The 13,836-nt window shown below is 31.4% G+C and overlaps 1 protein-coding gene across 5 annotated transcripts in view; it reads left to right on the top strand.

Annotated features, from left to right (window-relative positions):
• The window catches only part of LOC143234312 (uncharacterized), a 71,645-nt gene that overhangs the window by 30,317 nt on the left and 27,492 nt on the right, over positions 1-13,836 (top strand). For 3 of the 5 annotated variants that reach the window (XM_076471579.1, XM_076471581.1, XM_076471582.1), the window contains exon 5: positions 84-1,557. In XM_076471579.1, coding sequence (XP_076327694.1) covers positions 84-358 — 275 coding nt within the window. In that variant the 3' untranslated portion in view covers positions 359-1,557. Of the gene's footprint in view, positions 1-83; positions 1,558-13,001; positions 13,253-13,836 lie in introns of those variants that run through there. The other 2 variants (XR_013018602.1, XM_076471580.1) reach the window with 1 other exon arrangement.

The raw sequence follows: 13,836 nt of genomic DNA, 5'->3' as shown, positions 1-13,836 counted from the left end.
TATATTGTTTTCTTTGTAAGGTAGCATTTACATTTTCTCAACTGTATATACTTAAGATACATGGAGAGTATTCATTATTTCAGAAGTGAAAATGGAGTTTGAAAGTTGGTATGCGTTGCCTGTAATTGGAGAGTCAGATGTGTTATACACCTGTGAAGTTTGTCACAAAACATTCAGAAACATTGACTATAAGAAGAAGCATATGAAGATCCATGAAGAAAGACCAGAATATGAATGTAACATCTGTCACAAAGTGTTTAATTTTAAACCAAGTGTTTACCGTCACAGACTCTACGTACATGGAGCAGACCCCCATATTCCCCCTGTTAAACACAGAACTACTAATCCTTTTGTATAATAACATATTTCAGTTGTTTTATGAATGTTTCCACAGACTGTACATGGAACAGACCCCATATTCCCCTGGTTAGACACAGAATTAGTGATTGTTTTGACCTGTTTGAATTGTTTTATGTATGTTTATCACAGACTCTGTACATGGAACAGATCCCATATATCCCTGGTTAGACACAGAACTAGTAAGCCTTTTGTATAATAACCTGTTTGAATTGTCTTATGTATGTCTATCAGAGACTGTATATGGAACAGACCTCATATTCTTCGTGTTAGACACAGAACTACTGATTTTTTTTGTAGTGTAGAATAATGTATTTGCATTGTTTTGTACGTGTAGTGCAAATTTTACTTTTTGTCAACTTTCCTTTACACAGCATTGACCTATATAGGTTCTAGAAATGGTAATTAAATGTGCTTGTTGTTTTACTCATATTAAACTGGTTAATTTTACCATATCTGCACAATATCATAGTCAATGTTAAAGGAACATTAAAGTTTTAGAGTTGTTATGGTGCATTGGTATATAGTGTCATTTAATCTTTTAGTATGTGTATGTATATACAGATTATTCAATTTTAAGTGAAAAATTTTACATTTATAAATGTTTGAATAGATTTACAAGATATGAAAACATTTTGTTTGTTCAGTCTAGTCTGTGAAACATCAAATTAAGAAATATTCAAATGTTCAAAAATTGCATGTAAGCTTTGATCTTTCATGAAATTTCCAATACATTATCTATGACAGAGACATTAGTTTAAAGTTATGTTCTGTGATAGCACGTAGACACTTTGTGAATGAATAAAATGTGTAATACTTTAATATCTGAAAACATGGTGTTATCACCAGTTAAGGAAAAGTAGTGGACACACAAGAATATTTTATAACTTCGTATTACATCTCTCTCTTTCTAAAACACAAACTGAACAGATATAATACTTATTGTAATGGTTTTCATATTCTGCTTTGATGTCATATATTTGGCATTTAGTGAAATTTCACAAAGAAAACCCACACACCACAACTGAATAGTTCCTTAAAGCTTGAATTTAATTAAGTGAAATTTACATACATTAATGAGAGATTTTTCTCAAAGAACATTTGTTGCTTTTATCTGATATGTTCTTTATTGTTGTTACTGTCTTAAAACAACTATTCACAGGTGACTTGAATATTAATAAAACTGGCTTTTTCCCATTGTTTTTGCATCATGTCTTTTAGCCATTTACTGCTTTTCATAATAATTTTGTGTTATCAAATGAAGATGAAATATGCACTTACCTGTGTTACAGTAATTTAGTGTGTTAAAACATAAAAGATACATATGGTTATATCAGAGTTAGGAAAACATAAATCTGATTGACAAGGGATAGTCTAGATTTGATTGGTGTGATAAATAACTTTCTAAAGAAGTTTTAGTATCTATATCATAATGATATCCAAGTTACAAATGGAAAATTGTAGTAAATATGGAAAAGTATAAACTGTGTTAATGTAGAATGATATAAGCTTCTCCATAATGCAGTTTATTTATTTATTTGGTGTTTTTAGGGTAAATTAAATGCACGTACAGAAAAAAAAAAGCAATAATTTGTGTTAGTGCAAAAGATCTACAATTCAGTGGAACATAATTAGTTGGTATATCATGGTCTTCTTGGTCTTAGCTGTTTCTGTTTCTCAAGAATTTAACACTAAATGTCTGGCATTATAGTTTATGTGTAGTGCCTAGTGTAACATAGGTTAATTTTTAGAACTTCCATAAAGGCTTAAGTGAAATTATTTCTTAACGTAAAAATGTTGTATTATGATGATAAATTTTCTAATGAATAACAACTCTGAATTAATGTCATTTATAGTTTTAAACTTGTTTTTGTGTAGCTACAATTATGAAATACATATTAAATTATAGACCATTAACTCTTAAACAGCAGAAATGTTGTAGGTAGCAGTATCAATTGATTACAGCTGCTGTTTAAGGGTTCATAAAGTAGGGATGTTTTTTGATGTCATGGTGAGATGTTTGCTACACAAGTGATATACAGTGTGAGTTTTGTCCAATAAATAAAAAACATCTCTGAAAATTACATATTTCAAGTAAAGACAGGATGTCTTATAATTAACTCAAACTAATTGTTCATTGGGTTCATTAGAATATTGTTATAAGATTTACATCTGTATTTAATGTTCTCACTTTTGTGGGTTATAATTGAGACTACTAATTGCTTTACTGGTGTTTTTACTTGTACAGTCAGTAGCATGAAACCAGAACTTAAATGGGTCTAGGAAGCTGATATCAGTTAAACAGATTTTGGGATATCAGGGGAATCAGTTTTATTATACCATATAATCTTAAATTTCTTTGTTTGATTGTTTTTCCAGATAATACTTGTAGATATCCATTTGGCATAACTTGATTAACTTTAAGGAAAGATACAGATGTTACATTTGTAACTGTATTTACAGTTTTCTTAAGCAAGGATTAGTGATGGTAATTTTCATCATTGATACTGCATAGGTAAGTTATCCAGTTCCTAGGGACCTCTTTCAAATATGTATACTGATATTTTACTGTATTTACAGTTTTATTAAGGTTTATGTTTAGCAAATGATAATTTTCATCATTGATACTGCATAGGTAAGTTATCTAGTTCATAGGGCCCTCTTTCAAATATATATACTGATATTTTTAGAATGTGGATACTTTTCTAAGGAGTAGAAATTCATTAATCTCAAAAATAAAGTATATTTATTTGTCAGTGGACTAGAAATGTCATTTTGATTTTAAGAAAACATTTTGTTTTGAAGAAAGACAATTTTACTGTAAAGCTTTTTGATTTGTTTCTTCTTAACTTGTTTATTTTAATAAATAACAAAAATAAAAAAACTTTAGAGCTGTTTTACTGATGTTTAACATTGCTTATTTTGTATGTTTTAAAGTTAAAATCCTTTAAGTTTGATTTGCATGCTGTATCTTAAAATGTGGTGGCATCATTTAGATAATCATTGTATGAAAAGTTTGCTTTCCATGAGAGGTAAACAATTTAAAATAACTTGGTATATGACTTAGAGGGCCCAGAATTGTGTAACCAGTTGAATTCAGATTTGGTGACAAGGAACCCACATTTTAGAAAATAAAGGTTGGAGATGGGTGGTGAAAAAATCTTTGTTAGAAATATACAGTGTTTCGACATGCTTGTGTCATCATTAGGTATAGATAATTTATATAGATAGACAATGACACTCTGAATGGTTAATTTACATAGACAATACCACTCTGAATAGTTAATTTACATGGATAGACAATGCCACTCTGAACAGTTAATTTCAAACTTTATATTATAGAAGTCAAGATATTCAAAAACGTGAACCAGTTTACAGGTATTATCCAAAATATGCAATAAAAACCATGTAAAACATACCCTAAATTCCAAATATCAAGAACTGAACTACTTACTAAAATGCATACAAGATCTAGACCAACAGCTTGCTGGCTATTTTGAACCAGATGAATAGGACAGCATACAATGGACCATTGGCTAATGTAACTTGGTGTTAAATCAAGAGAAGAAACTTACATGTAGCAAAAAACTTGAACAACTGAGAAAACTACAAGAGGAAAGATGATACAACAACAATCTAATCTTGTTATCAACTGATCAACCACTAAACTGCAACTTCTGAACATAGGCCTCAAATTTGCTTTCAGCCATAAGATGGTTCCCTGTTTAGAGTTAGATATCAGCCTAGAAGATTAGTGATTCATTACATAAGAGAACAAAAGGTCTCCTTAAACAGCATCCAACTAAAGAAAGTACAGACCCTCAGCTACCATTCTTTTATGATAAAAAATTATAATAAAATGTTTTCATGAAGTTCCTCAAAACTGTATTTTAACTTTTTAAAGTATTCTCAAACAAGATCATTAATGTAATCAACCATCCTCGTAAAAAAAAAAAAAAGTTAATTTCATAAGTAACAAGGTAAAATGCATCGATAATCTGAAAAGAGTCATAAAAATTAAAATTCTAAAGGGAACACCTCTGTAATCATGACACAATACAGTGACAGAATAAATTACTTTTTTGCAGGTAAGAAGAAATTTAAATCCATTTCAAACAACCCAAAAAAACACATGTGGAAGAGAATTAAACAGAATCTTATCACAAATGAAGATAGATAATTACTGAAGATCTTTATTTTTGCTTACATAAAACTGACTCCCATACACCACAACTCTGGTATATTCCCAAACAACATGAATAGAACTGCCCTGTATGGCCTATACTATCTACATATGACTTGCTTTGGAATAATCTTGCATCTCAAGTAATGTCTGCATATTCTTTACTTAAAAATGGCTTTAATTTCAAAAACATGTTAAACCAACTAAATCCTAAAGCCCTAATGGGTTGCTTTAGTCATTTTCCACTTTACTCTTAAGGAAGCATGTAATATTGAATTTGACCTCTACTGTAATGACCCCCATTTCCAGTATATATACATATATTTTTCCCCCCACTTAGAATTCACTAAAACAAAGGTCAACTTTGTTTCCTAAACCAAAAACTTTCCTCAGTTTAAGTGCAGACAACCCTATTTTGCTTGTTCTCACCAGTATACTTATGACTGCGATTGAAACACAAACCATACAGTCTGAACTTTATCCTCACCTACACTGATAAAGATGTCAGTGATAACTTTTGTTAGTTTCACTTCTATCAGACACAAACACTTTTTTGAACACACAAATTCCATTAACCTGAACATTAAATTTAGCATTGAACATAAAAATGACAATTATATTTTCTTAACCTTTATATTATTAGATCCAACACACAGTTTAAAATCAAAATTCACTAAGAAGTCAAACACAGACCCTTCATCTTCTGGAATTCTACCCATGTATCCAAACAAAAATCAGTATATCATAAAACCTTATAAACAAAACTTCATGACTTTTTCCAACTGACTGAGTAGATAAAGAAATCAAATTGTAAAGCAAACCTCCATTTAGTTCCAACACTTTCCTGGCAGTTATTGTTGAAACATTTTCACACAAGTACCAGAACAAAAATTCAACTTGTGAACACTAATGTGCCAAACAACAACACAACGTTACGCAACAGTCAGTTATCCCTGAAATCACTATAAAAAAGCAAACTAATACTTGAAGAAGACTTGCCAATAAGTATAAAATACCCATTGACTTTAAATTCATTCAAAAACCCTGGCTCTGTACTGAAATCATTACAAAATAAAAACTGCAAAGGATAAAACAATACCAAAGTCAGTTACAAAATAATGTGCAATAATTGTCTAGAACTGTACATTGTAGAAACTGGAAGAAAATTGGAAATCTGATTCACTGAACATAATAAAAAAAATCTGCCATATTTACCACCATTGTAATTAAAAAAACAACAATGCAGTATATCCATACAAAACTGTAATTTTAAACAAGAACCAAGCATCAACAAATGCAAAATAATTGAACAAAACAATCCTACTTTAAGCCAACAGCTTAGGTTATCATAATACTTTCACTAAGGTATTAAGCTGTCTTTGGTCATGTGGACCTCTTTGCTCCATACTTTGTGTGTATTTGTGTTTCTAGTAAACTACTTTTATCTGGTGATGACATAAGCTTGTTAAAATGTTGTGCACTTATAGTTTCTTTTATTTCCCATTCATGTCATCTACAAACTGTAGGTTCCAATTAGTTGATCTATTAAGTAAGTGGTTCCTACCTGTGGTATTCTATTTGATGGTACCAAAGAACATTTCGAAAACATTAAAAATAAAATATTCTGCAAATATTGAAACTGGAGGGAAGTTTTGGAGTGTTACCAATGTATTCTACTGTTCAGCTTTTAACATTCATATATTATTGACTTGCTTCCAATTTCAAATGACAACTTTCTTAACAGAGCCACAAGACACCTAAGAAACTATACATTTTATGGACTTTCCATTTGAAAATTATTTCTTTATTTTTTATTTTAATAGAGCATTCTTTTAAGTTGTTTTTAAACAAATTGTATACATTAGGGATAAGCAGCCTGCTCAAGCATCTGACTGGGGATATGTGGCAAAAAAGGTTGAGGACCACTGTACTAAACTAGTAGGTTGACATCTACTTTTACACTGAGTTCTAAGAAACTTGAGTTTAAATAAAAAAATGTATATAAATACAAAGTTTCATGTAAGTGAGATTAAGACTTGTATCTGACTGATTTTGCATTTGAAACATTTAAGAAATAAATTATGAAATAATTTTGGGTTTTATGGTATTTAAAGTGTTAGTAGGGAATAATGAATCATTAATACTTATTTAAATTTGAGTCATTTGTGTTAGAAATTAAGGCATGGCCTAGCCCGTTAAGGCGTGCGCTTCATAATCTGAGGGTCGCGGGTTCGCGCCGAGATGTGCCAAAACATGCTCGCCCTCCCAGCCGTGGGGGCGTTATAATGTTACGGTCAATCCCACTATTCGTTAGTATAAGAGTAGCCCAAGAGTTGGCGGTGGGTGGTGATGACTAGCTGCCTTCCCTCTAGTCTTACACTGCAAAATTAGGGACGGCTAGCACAGATAGCCCTCGAGTAGCTTTGTGCGAAATTCCAAAAACCATCCTAGTTAGAAATTAATACTGTCCATGTAATTTGAACCATAGATTGAAGTTACTAAGAATTAACAACACTTTTATAGTTTGAAGTACAATGTGTGAATATAATATTGGGGTTCAGTATTATATCTGTAATTTGAACTCCAAATTTAGAATTGTAATTTTGAACTTGCACTTAATTCAAGCTGTTTTATTAGTTACAATTGTAGTTGTTGTTTGAACTATATTTTGATATTTAAACAATGTAATTTAAACAGTTAATTTAAGATGCTATTAATTGGTACCATAATTGTTTGAGCTGTATTTTGATGTTTAAACAGTTAATGTATCATCATTTGGTACAGTTTGCAATCTGAATTGTGCCATTATTTTAATGCTAGGGATGCATCAGTTAATGACTGGGTTGACAAAATTAATATATATTACACACACAGTTTAATTTGTGACGAAAAATTCAAATTTCTGGTATCTTACCTTTGGACAGCCTTTTTCCCCTTCTTGTATATGTTTCTCAGTCACATCATATCAGGAGACTTACTCAGGCCTCTTCTTCCCCCCTTGTTGATTCAATTAATCAGGTTGGTTTGATTTTGTCCTTATCTTGGGTTTCCTATGATTTTACTCCTGTCATCTTTGGGACAAATCTTTGACTTAGTATCTGTTTTTTTTCCTCCTTCATTGGATATTGGGGTTCATGCTAAGCGTCATGGAAACAGTTGCAATCAGGAGTCAGTATGCTTTATCCACCTCTTACTTTTGATGATTGTGCTTTTATTTTGTTATCATACCAACTACCAATATATAGACTCCCAGCATTTGGAATCTCTTATTCTTTTGTGAGGTTTGGATCCTCATCCTTTGGTTTCTTTGTAGGCAAATTCAGTCTTTGTCTCATTGTCCATTCATCTTTCAACAGAAGTTATTCATCAGTCTCCTGAGGGTTTTTTGATGATTCTCAAAAAACAATGTTTGCTGCCATGGTATTCCTTTCCTCTTTGGCCCTGGCTTTACAGATGTGGTTGGTATGTTGTTGGAATCTTTTAAAGTTGGAATTCTCATTTATCCAGGGTTTTTTGTGCCTCCTTCTTCTTTGCATGACTTGTACATGGCTTCACTTTTCTCTGAAGAGGTGTTTAGGGTTCTTTCTAACTATTTAAAGTCCAGGATTGAATCTGCCCATCTACATAACTCCCTTTCCTCACTGTCTTCTCATTATTCCCACTCATCTATTCCTGTCTCCACCTTCTAACCCTCTGCCAGTCCTGACTTCTCATCCATCTGTGCTGTGTAGTTGTTTTGTTGTTTGTGGGGCCATACTAGTATATATTTTTTTTATATTTGGAGGTCATTTACAATTAATCTACGTGTTTTGAATGTTGTTTCCAAAGGTTTGCCCTTCCACTTCTTTTTATCTCCCCCATTGCCTTATCATCAAGGCTCAAGGTTTTATTCTGAAGGGTGCTATTGAACAAAGCACTTCTTGTCTAGGGTTTTATTGTCATCTGTTTGTTGTTCCCAAAAGGACAGGAAACTTGTTCCCATTGATTGAGTTATTATCTCTGAATTGCTTTCTCATCATCCCCAAGCTCATCATGAAGTTGTACTTAACTCTCCATAGTTTTTTCAATCAAGGTCTATAGATAACTATAAAATTGAGGCCCTTCCTTCCACAGACTTTATCTACAATTCCAGATTCTGCCAGGTGCTGGTTGTAGCACACAGTCATTTCTATACATTTCTGTTGTAGTTTGACCCCTCCAGTTAGACATTTTTCCTTCCTGCCATTGTCAAATTTCAGTTCCTGGTGGATTAGTTGTTGGTTGGAGATGATCCATATACATAAGTGTTCACATTTGTTTGGCTGGTACCACATTTTGAATGGGAGTTGTAACCCCAAATTGTAGTTCTTCCTACCATCTACTAGATTTCAGTTCCCAGTTGTACTAATTGAAGGTTGGATGAGCCATACGGATTTTAGCATGAGTAATACTGGGCTCCCTTTGTTACTGCTGACTGGCCGATACAGTCACAATGCCACCAGATATCGGACTGGAGATGAATGTCTCCTTAGCTCGTCTTATTTTCTACCATATGCAGGATATTGGTGTATGGTGAATCAGGTGTTGGTTGTGTTTTAGATATGCACATGTGGAGATGGGTTCTTGGAATGGAAGCTCATCTTCCCTCCTAGTAATTGTTTTTTATGTGAAATGTAAAAGGCCTTTTTCTTATTGTGGACCTGATGAACAATTCCAGATGCCACTAGGTTTTGATTGAGTTCAAACTCCCATTTACAGTCTTTTGCACCCTAGTCACTCAACACTTGTGGGTACATTTCCTACTGAACATTTGGCAACACAGTCGTGAAGGACACAGAATATACTTAGCTCAAAAGTGATGAAGTCTCCCACTGTTGTGTTTTGTTTAATTTACTACCACACCTTTTAGTGAGAGAAGGTAAGATATTGTATTGGAAGTTAACATTTTCCTAAACTGAAAAAGTATTTCTGATAAATACTTAGCTCCTCTCACATTTCCCATCTGTCCACCCCACTTCTGGTGTGTTGGTTTGCTTGGTCATGAATAATCTCACACTGAAGAACAGGTACATTATTAGAAAAGACACTAGTTATGATATAGGTAGTGTCACACTCCTATTGATGGAAGGTTGCTGAGTTATCATTTGCATGTAGATATGCAAAAAGAAGTGGAAGTTACAAAGTTAATGGTTAGCAAACAGTTTGTGTCAGTAAAGGGCAGTACTAATCAAGAAAGGTTTTTGGGAGGTTAGTATCTATGAGAAATTTTCAGTTTACAAACATGTTAACATTTACTGTCCTAATGACTGAAAGTAAGGTTAATAGTCCTATGATTTTAAAAAATTATGTATTTGTAATACAGCATGATTCCTTGCTTATATTCTGTGGCAGTAGTTATGAAATTACTAAACTATTAGTAAATTATGATATAACCTGAAGTTTTCTTTATATGAATAAACTTTATTGAACAGTATTGGATTTACTACTTGTTATGCTGCCTGAAACTTAGTAATGGGTCTGCAATTCATAACATGTTGCAAAAGACAGAATCTGTTATGCAAGAAGCAGAACATTTAACTAAAGTTTTAGGAAAAGGGTTAATTGGTTTCAATTTTTGCAAAGACATTAATTAGCACAAGTTTTTATTGTAATATGCAGTATTGATCAATTTCTGTTCCTTGTTTTGAATTTCACATTAAACAGTTTATGTAAGTAATTAGAACAGAAAATATAATAATCCAGCATTTGTTGTATATTGCAAACTTGATTAACATCATTCTAATATTGAAATGAAGATAACAGATGATGGTATTCCATTTCTGTTAAAATTTCTTAAAGTTGTGTATAACTTATGTGACGTGTTATGATGTAGAGCTCTGAAATAGTTCAAACTTTAAGAAAGTGATAAGACACTTTCTAAAAATTAAACTGGTGAGGTGGTTAGAAAGCTTGGCTTGCAATCTCTGGGCCATGGGTTTGAATCTCTGTCACACCAAATATGTTTGCTCTTTTAGCTGTGGGGTTATTATAATGTTACAGTCAATCCCACTATTCATTGGTAAAAGAGTAGCCCAAGAGTTGATGGTGGTGACTAACAGCCTTCTGTCTAGTCTTACGCTGCCAACTTATGGATGGCTAGCACAGACAACCTTCATGTTGCTTTGCCTGAAAGTCTAAAACAAATTTATAACATGTAACATTGTCACTGTTTAAAACATTTTTATATTGTTTTATACTGATAGTTTTTAGAAAATTTAAAACTGTAATTACAACAGGAATAAGTGTTTAAAATTGTTATTATATTCTTACACCTGTTATCAGTGCTCTTGACAGATACATGCTTAAAATATGTTTTTCAACTCATTGAGTCATGTTCACTAGTATTAACACTAAATCATCATTTCCTTATGATACTGTAAACCTGTATGCGTTATTTCAGCTATTTTCTGTTTCTTTTTTTGAAAGAGGGTTAGATCTGTGTCATTGTTATACCAACTTTGTTATCAGTGCTCTTGACAGATACATGCTTAAAATATGTTTTTCAACTCATTGAGTCATGTTCACTAGTATTAACACTAAATCATCATTTCCTTATGATACTGTAAACCTATATGCGTTATTTCAGCTATTTTCTGTTTTTGAAAGAGGGTTAGATCTGTGTCATTGTTATACCAACTTTGGTTCTTTTTGATTCTAAACTTTTAATTCCTTTAAGGGTAAAAAAGTTTATTAGCTTCAGACTTGATGCATTTGTGTTATTCATACTACCTATTTGTTTTGAAATTCTGAAGAAGATTTATTATCATTTTTCTTCATTAATAACAGATTTTTGTCAGAACCTTTTCATTGTACATTTTGAATTTTTTATTCACATGTTTATCTTTTTTTTCTCTGTTTTATTGTTATTACCTTTATTATTTAAAGCACAAGTTTATTTTTTTCAATTCTTCCAAATTTCCTTTTCTAATATGGGTCATCACATTGTTACAATTTCTATGACAATATATTTCTACATTCCAGATAGTTCCATTGAGAGCTAAGACTAGTTTGGTTGTGTTTCAGCCAAATGGAATTGACTGGTCAAAACTACCTCTGATTGTGTTTCTTCTTTTCTGATACCAGGCATTCCAAAACACTTTCTACATCAAAAATTATTACAACATAATTTAAGACAGAAGTTTTTGCCATTGATATATATTTATATTTTCCTTTTTATACAAGTTAATAACAGAATATGTACCTCTGAGATTCAGAAGAAATATTTTTACTGAGTTACAGTTTATACCATTGCATTCTTATCTTTGTAAGATAGAACAACATAGGAAAATTAAATTTAAATATTATTGTGACATTAGACCAAATTTTCCATCAGTTAGCAGTTAAACAACTTTTATTGATAAGGTGAGAACAACATTTTGTCCTTCCTAGATCATCTTCAGGTTAACACTCCTACCAGCTGTTCTGAGATACATTATTTCAAGTGGGTTTCTCATCATCGAGAAATAACGTAATTTAAAAAAGAACATGAATAAGATATTAGGAAAATACTTTGAAACTTATAGTATTACTTAATGAATTCTTTCGTGTAACATCAAAAGGAATATCTAACAACAGCGAAATTAAACAGTTAAAAGGAACATCTGACTACAACCAAGTTAAACAGTTAATATCTTTGTTGTTAATATCTCTAACAACAACCTAGTTAAATAGTTAAAAGGAATATGTAGCAACAACTAAGTTATACAACTGAAAAGTGCAAGTAAAAGTAAGAATTATGTGTAAATTAATTTTATTAAAATAGTTTCAGGTGGTAGCTAGAAAAGAGAAATATCTTGATTTTTATGTTTTTAAACTGTTGAGATGATGCAGTGATTAGGATGAAACATCAAAATATGAATTTTTTGTAGGTTTTCACTGTCCTAGTATGGATTTTTAGAAATCTTATTTGAAATATTATGATAGTGTTACTTTCTAGAGTAAATTTTACACTGTATTTTGAAAGAAAAATATTGTATAGATAGTTAGAATGAATCTGAAATGTTACTATTTAAAGTGGTAGTAAAGAGTGCATATAAATATGTCAACTGCATTGTATCTGCCACATACATTATCAACAAAGCCTTTGGCCTAGTACTGGGCTGGCTGGGATGTGATAGATGAGGTAATGGTTGAAATGATAAATCATCAAATTGCTTGAACAACAACTGTTTTGGTGTAAACTGAATTAATTTGGTGAACTGTAGCTTGCATTAGTTTCATTGAAGTAAGAATTGAAATAGTGTTTTTCTAATATTATTTTATTTATTTTAACACTGCACATTATTATTATTTTTCTTGAATTATCCTGCTTGTTATTATAAGAATGAGTTAATCAGTTAATCTCCGAGCAAGTTGAAGGTATAATTTTGTTTGAGAAACAGGATGTGCAGAAGGAATCAACAGATTTGTCTGTAATTATTTATTAGTTCTTATTTTTCTCTAGATAAAAGGATGCTCCCTCAGACTTCAATTGAACATACAATTGCCAGCTTAACTTGTGAGACATGTAATAAAAGTTTCACCAGAAGACATGACTTAAAGCGTCACAGCAACACTCATTCAAATATGCGAGTGTTTTTCTCCTGTTATTTTTGTTCAAAAGTTTTTTCTTGGAAGAGAAGTCTACAACAACATGTGAAGTACCATCACCATAAGTTGTAAAACGTTTTGCAAAAGAGGATATAATCCAGAAGTGTAAAAAAATGTTTTGTACATCTGTTTTTGATTACTTAAAGCTTTATATACATCTTCTTCTGTTTAATTCTGAGTAAATATATAAAATAAGTTAAAAGTTTATTGTGTAAACTAAGGTGGAAATCAGCTAGAAATGAAAAATAATGAGTTTTTATGAATCTTATAAAGCCTTAGTATACCCTTAAAATATTAAGCTACAAAAATTTATATAAAAGAGGCTCCATTCTTTACAAATTGCATACAAAATGGTTACTTCCCTTTAAAAATTCTTTTTTGTGAATCATTTAAAAGGTATAATAATAAATGAATTTGTTATTTTAGTGCAAGCTATTTTGTATGTACTCTACAAAATCAGTGTCAGTCAAGATATTCTCATTACCGATTATTTCAGCAGTAGTCATATTGTTTAAAGAGTTAAAATTTGGGCTCTATATATTTCTCATGTAATATATAGTAGAAATTAAATGTATTTTTCAAATCTTAAATGTTTCTAGATACTTGAAATATGAGAGGTTTTTTTGTACAGGTTATATGTGCAACAGTAATTTATTGGTTTTTATTATATCATTCTCATGTTTTTTGGT

This window comes from Tachypleus tridentatus, chromosome 12 (assembly GCF_004210375.1).
Source record: "Tachypleus tridentatus isolate NWPU-2018 chromosome 12, ASM421037v1, whole genome shotgun sequence".
Classification (NCBI taxonomy): Eukaryota; Metazoa; Arthropoda; class Merostomata; order Xiphosura; family Limulidae; genus Tachypleus; species Tachypleus tridentatus.
Note: the sequence above shows the minus strand (reverse complement) of the source record. Positions and strands in the feature narration are given on the sequence as shown.